Source organism: Dendrobates tinctorius, unplaced genomic scaffold, assembly GCF_039654945.1.
Source record: "Dendrobates tinctorius isolate UK_male_01 unplaced genomic scaffold, ASM3965494v1 ptg000388l, whole genome shotgun sequence".
Classification (NCBI taxonomy): domain Eukaryota; kingdom Metazoa; phylum Chordata; class Amphibia; order Anura; family Dendrobatidae; genus Dendrobates; species Dendrobates tinctorius.
Window position 1 is genome coordinate 8,854,653 of NW_027362054.1, and position 12,471 is coordinate 8,867,123.

The 12,471-nt window shown below is 47.0% G+C and overlaps 1 protein-coding gene across 2 annotated transcripts in view; it reads left to right on the forward strand.

The window, feature by feature from the left end:
- The window catches only part of ANKRD52 (ankyrin repeat domain 52), a 104,977-nt gene that overhangs the window by 41,170 nt on the left and 51,336 nt on the right, over nt 1-12,471 (forward strand). For both annotated transcript variants that reach the window (XM_073563419.1, XM_073563418.1), the window contains exon 3: nt 10,908-10,986. In XM_073563419.1, the coding sequence (XP_073419520.1) occupies nt 10,908-10,986 (79 nt within the window). The remainder of the gene's footprint in view (nt 1-10,907; nt 10,987-12,471) is intronic.

Below are 12,471 nucleotides of genomic sequence, written 5' to 3' on the forward strand. Positions count from 1 at the left end.
ATTGATCCTTTTTTTTTGTGAAAAAAAGCAGCATGCTCATTAATTTTGCAGAAAAATCGCATTTCTAGCTATTTTCTATGAGCCTGGGGACGCGCGGAAAACGCATAAACGTGCAGTTTTTGCGCGAAAACATGCGGAAAAAACACGCGTTTCTGGGAAGTCCGGTTTTCATGCAGAAATTGTGCACATAGCCTTGGACAACTTCCTTAAAAAAATAAATAAAAAAAATTGTTTAAAAAATGTGCTGATGTAAAGTATAGACATGTGGGAAATGTTAAACTATTTTTTAAACATTTTCAACGTTTTTGCCAAATTTCCTTTTTATTCTCCACAAATAAATGTAGCTTGTATAGAAGAAATTTTACCACTATCATGAAGTACAAAATGTCACAAACAGTCTCAGTATCAGTGGGATCGATTGAAGCGTTCCAGAGTTATTACCTCATAAAGTGACAGTGGTCAGAATTGTAAAAATTGGGAGGGGTGGGAGGTAAAGGGGTTAAAGTGTTTGGCGCTGATAGATATGTGGAAAAGTTGGAGAAGTAGGATTCCTGCTATTCTACAACTCCTAATTCCCTTTCACGCTTTGACCTAGCTCTCAGTAACTCCTTGATGGATGGGCTGGTTCTGGATGTTCAATATTTGCCAAGGGTCATCTCGGACCACAGTCCGCTTTTTGTATCACTTTTACTGGCAGGTCCTCCCGCAAAATGTGGAAGCTGCATGCTTTTTGACTGCAAATTATAAATGTATATAATATAGCTTCAAATGTGAAAGAGATCCAATTTAGTGGTGGGGCAGCGCCTGTCTGCTTTGGTGTTATAGTAGACCATGAAAGTTTATTTGAGGGGTCTATTCATTATAGAGATAGCTGGGAGTAAAATGAAAACCGAAAAAGCAGATCAGTCTGTTTTACAAGAACTAAGAAATACTGAAATCCATTTGGTGTAAAGTCCTTCATCCTCCTCTCAAAACTTGTTAAAACAAGCCCAAACACCGGAAAAGGCAATTCAAAAAGTAGCCCTTTTTGAGGAAGGGGAAAGAGTGGGGCATTTATTGCTTATCACATTGGCCCAAAGGGATGCCTCTCATCTTTTATATTCTATATTCAGATAATGGTGTCCTGGTAAATGCTGCATGTGAGATTTTAGAAGTTTTATTCTCATACTATGAATCTTTATACTCCTCAAGGACTCCATCTACAGAAAGATATCTGGGAATTTCTGAATATAGTCAGATTGCCATCATTGACTAAAGTGGATAAAGTAAGATGAATAGACCTTTACTTTTTGAGGAATTAGAAAAAAGCCTGATCAGACCTGCTGAGAGATAAAGCTCTTGGAGTAGATGGGATCCCACCTGAGGCGTATAAACCCTACAGTAATATATTGCTTCCTATCTTACTAAAAGTAATTAACTGTTCCTTATCATAGTGTTCTTTTCCGCCCTCAATTCGAGAGGTCTTATAGGCCTATTTCATTATTAACAGTAGACATTAAAATCCAAGCCAAAGTTTTATCTAACAGTCTCTGGAATTATAGGCACAATAGTCCTCCCGGACCAGACAGTTTTCATGGCTAATAAATCCTCTGCAATTAACCTCATCACTTATTCCAAAATATGCAACTTTCAGCTGACGGTATGGGACAAAGGGCAGTGTTTTCTTTAGATGCTGCCAAAGTGTTCTACAGTACAAAATGTAGGGCGGTTTTACTAAAAATGGTGCTTGGGCCTATTTTTAGATCCTGGGTACAATTGTTATATTCTTCTACAGATAAAATTAAAGCAAATCATGTGTTTTCGGAGTTTTAAGCTGCACAGAGGTACAAGGCAGGGGAGCCCTCTGTTGCCGTTATTTGGCTATGTGCCCACAATCTGGAGTCAGCTGTTAATGGGATTTGAAGAAATCCCATGTCCACTATGTGTGTATGTGCGCTTGCGGAGCACCCGCAGAGACTGACATGCAGCATGTCAATTTCTTTTGCAGAGACTCTATTCTCTGCAAGAGAAACTACATCAATACGGTTCAGTGAACACATGCGGATTCCCCTGTGTTCAATAGACTGCAGCGCTTTGGACGCAGGGAGCATGCGCTGCTATTTCCAGATCGCGGGTACCCGGCCTTATTTGCAATCACCATTAAACCTCTGACGGCAGTGATATGGAATTCTCCAAAAGTGGTGGGGTTTAGACCTGGACAGATAAAAGAAAAAATCTCATTATATGCAGATATCATTTTGATATATTCATTTCTATTAAGTAGAGGCACATGTGACCGCCGGTAGCAGCAGGAAGCCGGTGGCTGACACTGCGCGCTACTGAAGAGCAATTAATACTCATTACTCTCTGCGCGCACAGTCCCAGCGAGTGTTCTGGCAGCTGGCTCTGCTTGTGAACAGCGCATGATGTCCCTGCCAAGCGCTGCTTTCTACAAGCATAAAGCAGTTGCTGGCACCAGAGCAGGATGCGGCAAGGGAGCGCAGGAAAGTAAGTGTAATGCTTTTGTATTTTTAATGTTTTCTTATGGGGCTATGCATACTGGGGCTGGGGGCCAATCATACCAAGATACTATTATTAAAGAGAAATGAATATTCATTGCCCTCTACATTCATGGGCATGGAATGCAGTGAATATTCAGTTCTCTTTGGCAGCAGGAACAGGAGTTAGCTGCCGACGCCAGCCTCCTCTGACCCGATGCCGCTCCACCACCTCCCCACCACAGCCAGAGCCGGTACATCTGGACTATAAGACGCACACTCCCCCCATATTCCTCCACATTTTTGGAGGAAAAAAGTGTCTTGTAGTCTGAAAAATAGGGTAAGTTAAATTTTGTCCAGAAAGATGTTACTTTTAGACACTATAGTATGCGCAAAAGGAGTTGCTAAGGGAGTAATTTCCTGTGTACATGATGCCTTGCTATTTCTCGTTCTGAATTAAACTTTGTTCGATGGTTAAACCTTTTACCCCCCCCCATCCTGTTTTCACCTTCCTGACCAAATTTAACAATTTAGGAAGTTAGAAGGGTTAAAATTTGACCAATTTCACAAGGGTGTCATGAGAAACTGAATCACAAAATGTAATGTGCAATTTCTCCTGAGTACAATGATATATGTAGGGGAAAATTACTGTCTGGGCGCATGGCAGGACTCTAAAGGAAAAGTGGCGTTTTGGAATGCAAACTTTGATGGAATGGTCTGCAAGCATCATGTCGTGTTTGGAGAGCACCTAATGTGCCTAAACAGTGGAATCCCCCCACAAGTGACCCTATATAGGAATTGATCAAGTATTTCCTGGTATGTGAATTTTATAATGTAGTATGTCTGTTTTGTAGTGTACGTCAGCTTGGCATACGGGAGTTGTGCAAGTTAGAAATTTAATTTAGTAGTTCATGGATGTGTGGTACAGGTTGAAGCATTCTTTTATACACATGTCAGTTGTCACATTGATAAGTGGTGTCTTTGCGTAACCCCCTTCTGTAACGCACTCGGCAACTCTTTTGCGACCTTCCTTTCTTTGTTGTTTGAGGGACCTCGCCGTGGAAATGTTGGCCTAGTACGATATGAGCACTTTCAGTTCCGAAAGTAGTGGTGACCTCTCCTTCCTGACCTCTGAAGATTAGGGCCTTGATCACTACTTCCTGGAACTGAATGTATGACTTAGTGGTCTGTCCTGCACATCATGATAGCACAAAAGTATTGTACATGGCCATCTTAACGATGTTCACGGCCAATGTCTTGTACCACACCTTGGCTTTTCTCATGGCACTGGAGGACTTGATCAAAGAGATCAAATTCCCTCATGTTCTTGTTGTACCCCAGTACACAGTCTGGTTTGGAGACCTGTGTAGAGGTACCTCGTACAGCGGTGGTGGTGCTGCGTGGCAATTCACTATCACTTGAAGAGGAAAAGTAAAGTATGGTGGCATTCTCTCTCTGTGTCAGAGGCAAGGAAGATATATGCCTCCTCCCCTGAATACAGTGATTGGGACAAACCGGACACTTTTTCAAGGTGCGTGTGTGTGTATATCGGTGTAAACTTATATTGCCTTATTGGGGGACACAGATTACCATGGGTGTATGCTGCTGTTGCTAGGAGGCTGACACTATGCAAAACAAGAAAATTAGCTCCTCCCCGGCAGTATACACCCACCGACAGGCACCAAGCACCTCAGTTTGTGCTTAGTGTCTGTAGGAGGCGGACCGGGATCTCCCCAGATTCGCTCTTATTAATTTCCCCTTTTTTCTTTTAGGTTTCCAGTCGAACCTTTTAATCTTTTCACTTTATTTTTTCAGGTTCTCCGTCAGGAAACAGGGTGTAGCTATCACCCTGATTTCCCATATCATGCGGCTGAGCGAGCAGTGTGGTGTCATCCACATCGCACATCTCAGTTCCGCAGGCAGGACTTTGGCCCTATCACCTTCCGGTGCTAGGGGCTGTGGACAGGTGGCTGGTCCTTGCCAATTCTCCTCCTCACCCCTCTCTCTGGACAGGGCTGAGAGGAAGACTGCGGTCGCAGGAGGTCTATGCCGTCTTCTCCAAGATGTGGGCATAGAGGATATTCTCCAGTGGCTTTCACCTTGGGCTCCTGGGACAGCCTCTTCAGGGACGTCAGGTAAGTGCCTGTACGATCCCTCCAGGTCCCACATCATTCCCAGCCTGCCTGCCAGCCAGCGTACCTCTGCAGCACTAGATCCCCAGATTCGAATTTCCCGCCCCTTCTCTGCATGCCGCGCGCCGACCTCTCAGCCGCGCATCTGCCAACCAGTGTGCTTTCCAAGGGACAGGTCAGTCAGTATGGGGGGGGTCGTCCGCCCTTCAGTACCTACCGGCGCTCATATCGCCCCCCCCCCTCCCCTCCGGAGTAGTTTCATCGGTTAGGCATTGCGGGGCTGCGGCGTCCGGAGTCCATGTTACTTTCACTTTCGTTTTCGTTCGGGCGCCTCAGCGCGCTCCTCCTCTGCTCTGAGCGCGCTTTCCTGCGCGCCCTTTTCTAACCCATCACAGGGCTCCTTTCACTTCGTTACTCCAGCCTCCTCCGCTTTTTCCCCAATCGCAGCACAGCTGCAAAGCCCGCCCCTCCTTCCTTGTCGGGTGTTTCCTGGCTCCTCTCTCTCTTCCTGCACGGTTTGGGGGACACTTCAGCACTCGGCTGCTCTTCTGAATCTGGGTAGGCTCTACACTGTGGCGCTAATTAGCTCCCCTCTGCAGTTTTCTCCTGACCTATTGCGGTCTCTCAGCGCTTTTTTACTTATGCCCAATCCCAGGAGAGTGCAGAGTCCCGGGCTGAGGACGCTCAACCTCCCCCGGAGTGGGCCATTGTAATGTCTCAGTCGGTCTCCGACTTGACTAAGGTTTCCCAGTCGCCGGTCCAGGTCTTGGAACGACTTCCACAGCTGTCTACTGCCACCTGCGCGCCGACCGCCTCTCAGGGTGAGTCGTCCACTCCTGACCGCGACCTTCCGAGAGACCGACAAAGCAGGAGCTCTAGGAAGCGGGCTCTGTCTACCTCGTCCTCTGGCTCGCAGGATCCCTCTGAGCCTGTCAGGTTGCATTCTCCTTCCTCCGACGGCGTCTCCAGGTCTGGCGATGACTCTCAATCGGAATCGAGTTCACAAGCAGACAATGTTTCTAAAACGCGGGATATGGTCGATGGTCTCATTTCGGCTATTTTTCAAACCCTTAAAATTAAGCAAGACAAGGCTCCCACTCAGGAATGTTCTGTACTCCTTAAACGAGCAAAACCTCCGTCTCGGACCTTTCCCAATCACAAAGATTTCGATACTACATTGGCCAAACACTGGGAGCGCCCTGAGCAACGTTTCTCAGGCCGCAAGTACTTAGACGTGCTGTACCCCTTTGAGGCAGACATGCTCACAAAATGGGCCAAGGCTCCTGAGGTGGATCCCCCGGTTTCCCGGATAGCCTCCAAAACGGTGCTATCCCTACCAGATGGGGCATCGCTCAAAGATCCTACGGACAGGCAGATCGAATCCCTGGCTAAGTCTATTTTTGAGGCATCCGGCGCCTCTGTCCTATTTTCGCATCAGCCTGGGTAGTGAAAGTCATTTCCGCTTGGGCAAAAATCCTTCGCAGGGGCATATTGGCAACAGCTCCTCAGGACGAGTTGGCAGATCTCGCAGATCAGATTAACCATGCGGGTAAATACCTTTTGGCCGCCTCCTTGGATGCAGCCAGGTGCGTGGCCAGGGCAAATAGCAACATGGTAGCTATTCGCCAAGTTCTTTGGCTAAAGTCATGGAATGCGGATACCACTTCAAAAAAGTCCCTTACTAATCTGCCATTCCACGGTTCTAGGCTCTTTGGAGCCAAGCTGGACCAGCTAATCTCCGATGCCACTGGTGGTAAAAGCACCTCTCTTCCCCAGTCTCGCCCACGACGTTTCCTTTATAGAAGGGGTTTTCGCACGTTTAGGCCTTTTCGTCCCTTCTCGTCCACGGACAGATTTGTCCAGCAGGATCGCTCATCTGCCACTAGAGAGCGAGAACAGAAAAAGCCATCTTACAAACCAGCTCCCCACTGGAGATCTAGAGGACAATATTCCAGGGCTTCAGGCACCAGTTCCGGCAGGTTTTCTTCCAAGCGACGGGTCACCCCCACCTGGAACTTCTTCCAGGGTGAGAGGCAGACTTTCCTTTTTTGTGGATGCTTGGCTGTGTGTTGTCGACGACGCTTGGGTCAGAGAAATCGTCACATCCGGTTACAAGATCGAATTTGCTTCCCCCCCCGAACAGACGGTTTTTCCGGTCTCGGCCTCCGCGACAGCGGTCTCAGACTCCGGGGTTTCTCCAGGCCATTGCCTCCCTTCTTTCCGCCGGAGTGATTGTTCCCGTTCCCTCAAACGAACGGTTTTCCGGGTTCTACTCAAATCTCTTCGTAGTCCCGAAGAAAGACGGCTCCCTTCGTCCAATTCTGGACCTCAAGTTGCTCAATCGCCATGTAAAGATTCTTCATTTCAAAATGGAGTCTCTTCGGTCGGTGATTGCCTCCGTGGAGCCCGGGGAATTCCTCTGCTCTGTGGACATTCGGGACGCCTATCTGCACATTCCGGTTTGTGCGCAGCATCAGAAGTATCTTCGTTTTGCGATTCAGGGAGACCACTATCAGTTCACGGCTCTTCCTTTCGGCCTAGCTTCAGCGCTAGTCAACAGGGAGAAGTCCATTCTGATCCCCACTCAGCGTCTGACCTTCCTGGGCATGGAATTCGACACGGATCTAGCCCGAGTGTTTCTTCCGAGGGAAAAGATTGCGGCTCTTTCCAAGGGCATCAGAATTCTCAAGAGGCCAACTCCCATTCCCATTCGGTCCTGCATGAAGGTTCTGGGCAAAATGGTGGCTTTCATGGAAGCAGTGCCCTTTGCGCAGTTTCATCTTCGCCCCCTCCAGCTGTCTCTGCTTTCAGCCTGGGACAAGACCACGATGTCCTTGGACTGTCCTATTCTGCTCCCTCTGAGTGAGGCAATCTCTCACTTGGTTACTGCCAGCGTCAGTTCTCCAAGCGAGGTCCTTCCTTCCGCCTCGGTGGCAAGTCATCACCACCGATGCCAGTCTTCTGGGATGGGGAGCCGTGTTCCATCAGAAAGCGGCCCAAGGACGCTGGAACCCACAGGAGACTCTCCTCTCAATCTATCTTCTGGAGATCAGAGCAATCTTCCTGGCCCTTCTTCACTGGCAGCCTCTCCTCTCCGGCAAGCCGGTCCGTATTCAGTCGGACAACGCCACGGCCGTGGCGTACATAAACCATCGGGGGCACGCGCAGCAAGCAGGTAATGTCGGAAGTGGCCAAGATATTCCGCTGGGCAGAACGTTACGTTCCGGCAATCTCCGCCGTTCATATTCCAGGGGTGGAAAATTGGGCAGCCCATTTTCTGAGTCGTCAGGGCCTAGCGTCCGGCGAATGGTTCCTGCACCCCACAGTCTTCGATCAGATATGCCACCGTTGGGGCACCCCGGATGTCGATCTCCTGGCATCTCGGATGAAACACACAGTGCTGCAGTTCGTAGCCAGGTCCAGGGACCCTCTAGCCATCGCGTACGACGCTCTGGTGATTCCGTGGTCCCAGTTTCAACTTCCTTATCTGTTCCCGCCTCTGGCCTTGATCCCACGAGTGGTCAAAAAAATTAAATTGGAAGGCGTACCAGTGATTCTTGTCGCTCCAGATTGGCCAAGACGGCCTTGGTACACGGAACTGGTGAACATGCTCACGGACGTCCCCTGGAGGCTTCCAGACCGTCCAGACCTTCTCTCGCAAGGCCCCCTTTACCACGAGAATTCTCAGTCTGAGTTTGACGGCATGGCCTTTGAGGCCGCAATCCTGAAGGAATCAGGTCTGTCCAGTCAGGTGATTCAAACTATGATCAGAGCCAGAAAACCAGCCTCTTCCCGCATTTATCATAGGCACTGGAAGGCTTTTTTCCGCTGGTTCGATGATAAAAAAAAGTCTTCCCAATGTCCTTTTCCATACCATCTATTCTTGGTTTTCTCCAGTCTGGTTTGGAAGCGGGTCTGTCTCTCAGTACCCTCAAGGGCCAGGTCTCCGCTCTTTGTCCTCTTCCAAAGAGAGCTCGCTTCCTTGCCACAGGTCAAAACCTTTCGCCAAGGGGTCTCCCATGTGGCTCCTCCTCATCATTCACCAATAGAACCGTGGGATCTCAATCTCGTTCTTGGCGCTCTCCAGAAGGCGCCATTCGAGCCTATCCAGGACATTCCTTTGTCCCTTCTCTCATGGAAGGTCACCTTTTTGATTGCCATTACATCCATCAGAAGAGTTTCTGAATTGGCGGCCTTGTCCTGCCGTTCCCCTTACCTGATTCTCCATCAGGATAAGGTCGTCCTCAGGCCCGTTCCTTCTTTCCTTCCAAAGGTGGTTTCCTCTTTCCATATCAATGAGGATATCATTCTTCCATCTTTGTCCGGCTCCCTCTCATCCACTTGAGAGGTCTCTCCACAAACTGGACGTAGTTAGAGCCCTGCGTGTCTATCTCGCCAGGACCTCTTCCTTTCGTCAATCTGATTCCTTGCTGATCATCTCTGAAGGTCGCCAGAAAGGACTTCCGGCATCCAAATCCACGATCGCTCGTTGGATTCGTTCTACCATTCTGGAAGTGTACTGTCTTCAGGAAAAACGGCCCCCTCCGGGGGTAAGAGCTCACTCCACCCAGGCTGTGGCGGCTTCGTGGGCTGTTCGTCACCAGGCTTCGGCCATGCAAATTTGCAAGGCTGCAACCTGGTCGTCCTTGCACACCTTTGCGAGGTTCTACAGGGTTCATACCCAGGCCTCGTCTGATGCAGTTGTTGGTAGGAAGGTTCTGCAGGCGGCGGTGGCTCACCGGCCGACCTAAGCCTTTTCCGATTCTTTCTTTCCTTTTTGCTGTTCCCACCCTTGGGACTGCTTTGGAACGTCCCATGGTAATCTGTGTCCCCCAATAAGGCGATAAAAAAAGATGGATTTTTGGTTCTTACCGTAAAATCTTTCTTGGAGCCTTCATTGGGGGACACGGCACCCTCCCTGTTTAAGTTGTACCGTGTTGGGTTGGTACATATGTTTAGAGTTTTCTCGTTGCTTCTCCTACTGCTTTTTCACCAACTGAGGTGCTTGGTGCCTGTCGGTGGGTGTATACTGCCGGGGAGGAGCTAATTTTCTTGTTTTGCATAGTGTCAGCCTCCTAGCAGCAGCATACACCCATGGTAATCTGTGTCCCCCAATGAAGGCTCCAAGAAAGAGATTTTACGGTAAGAACCAAAAATCCATCTTTTTTCCTTCTTAAAAATTTTTTAAAAAAATTGTTAAAATAAAAAAACAAACTTACTAAATGGACTTCAGAAAAAAATAATACTCTACTATGCTTATTACTGTAGTCACCGATTACTACAGTATAATTTTACCAGTCTAGTCTTACTAATATAAATAACTTTTTATTCAACTTTTTTTCACACCAAAAAAACCAAAGGCTGATCAGTAATGTTCGTGATGTTCCTCAACGGCTGTAGGACACGCGCACGGATGTGGTGCAAAAACTGGAGGAGAAAAAAAGACCGGAAATCAAGTCTTTGTTAAATGCGAGCACTTGTGCCAATTAGTAATGTGCAGCTGACTTTGCTACTCGGCAACTGTAGGACGCACACACACACACAGGTGGTGCAAAAGTGGGCGAGGGGGGAATTGACGGGGACAAAAAAAGGTCCTGGAAAACAGCAAGCATGGACGCTGATCAGTGATTTGTGTCACTGATCGATGCTTGGTGGCTGCAGGATGCAGAAACAAAAAAAATAGCTTAAAAAAAATAAAGCGATCAAATACTGATCAGCGCTCGGCGGCAGAAGTGGGGGTTGGGAGAGGGGTCAAAAAGGGGGAAAGGGTTGAGAAGGGAATAGGGGTGGATCAGAGCAGTTTCTTGAGCAGCACCAGCAGTCATCGTCTGATCCCACCAATTAGAGCTGGCTCTGGTGATGCTGGCGTAGCTAGGGTCCAGCTGCTACTGCTCCGATCATCAGTGGTGCAGGCAATTTCATTACCTGAAACGCTGAAAATGCTGTGATTGGCTGTTCAGCATTTAACATCCAGTCACAGCAATTGTATTGGGTGGGTGGGTGGGGGGGGGGGGGGGAGATGACTGCACTCTGGTTCTGACAGAAGTGTGAAAAGACATGTAGGTGTTTCGGACTTTATGTTCCTATGTATACTATAATTGTGGTGTCTGGTCAAGTAGGACTGGAGTTTGAAAGATTGGATTAGTTGTTTTGGGGGCAGAAGGGAAGAGTTGAGGTTCAAATGTTTTGATTTGCATATCCTGTTTGTCCTTTCTGTACAGTATTTTTTTTTTTTTTTAAAAAAAAACTAATTTTCTTGATTTAAAAAAAAAATAAAATAAATTCTCCATTTTCACAGGACCAAGAGAGACGCACCCCGCTGCATGCTGCTGCCTACTTAGGAGACATCCCGGTTATGGAACTGTTAATAAAGTCAGGTAAGATGCATTAAATAAACCCTCCCATCTATGTACAGCTCTGGCAAAAATTAAGACCACTGCAAAATTTTCAATTTGTCTGATTTTTCTCTTTATAGGTTTTTTTGAGGAAAATGTAAATTGCTCTTTTATTCTATAAACTACTGACATGTTTCCAAATTTCTAAGCACTAAATTTTGTATTTATTTTCAGAAAATGAGAAATGGTCAAAATAACAAAAAAAATTCAGTGCTCGCAGACCTCAAATAATGCTAAGAAAACAAGTTAATTTAGAAACAACAATTCTAATGTTTTAACTCAGGAAGAGTTCAGAAATAAATATTTTGTGGAATAACCATGATTTTTCATCACCGCTTTCATGCATCTTGGCATGCTTTCCACCAGTCTTTCACACTGCTTTTGGGTGACCTTATGCCACTTCCGGTGCAAAAATTTAAGCAGTTATTCTTTGTTTGACGGCTTGTGACTATCAGTCTTCCTCTTGATTACATTCCAGAGGTTTTCAAATGGATTCAGGTCTGGAGATTGGGCTGGTCATGACAGATTTGATGTGGTGGTCCTTCATCCACACATTGATTGATTGACCTAGCTGTGTGGCATGGTGCATTGTCCTGCTGGAAAAACCAGTCCTCAGAGTTTGGGAACATTGCCTGAGCAGAAGGAATCAACTGTTTCTCCAGGATAACCTTGTATGCAGCTTGATTCACACGCCCTTTGCAAAGATTAACCTGCCCGATTCCAGCCTTGCTGAAGCATGCCTAGATCATCACCGATCCTCCACCAAATTTCACAGTGGGTGCAAGACACTGTGGCTTGTACGCATCTCCAGGTCTCCGTCTAACCATTAGATGACGAGGTAGTGGGCAAAGCTGAAAATTAGACTAATCAGAGATTACCTTACTCCAGTCCTCTATGGTCCAGTCCTTATGGTCTGTGGCAAAATTCAGCCTGGCTCTCCTTTGCTTCTCATTGATGAAAGGCTTTTTTCTAGCTTTACATGACTTGATCCCTGCCCTTAGGAGTCTGTTACGAACTGTTCTTGCTGTGCACTTCTCCCCAGCTGCCATTTGCCATTCCTTTTTGTTGGTCACTTGATGTCATCCTGCGGTTGCTGAATGACATTTGAATAAGATGACATTTCAGTCAGTGGAGAGTCGTTTTCACCCTCTGCCGGTCTGTAGCTTTGTTGTCCCCAATGTCTGCTGCTAGACCTTGTTGTAATGGACTACCGTCTTAGAAATTTTAAGGATGGAAGCAACATGACGCTCACTGTATCCCTCTGCTAGTAAAGCCAGAATTGAGCCCTTCTTTTCCTCACTCAAGACTTTTCTTTTAAACTCCTTTGGCATGGTTAAAAGTTAGTTTTTCTTTCCTATTACTATTGGGATATTACTGGCACTTGTTTTGCCATCCAGCTTGTCCTATTGAAAGAGGATTGTGAACACCACAGTAGGTTTTTTTTTTATACTTTTCACCTAATCAGAA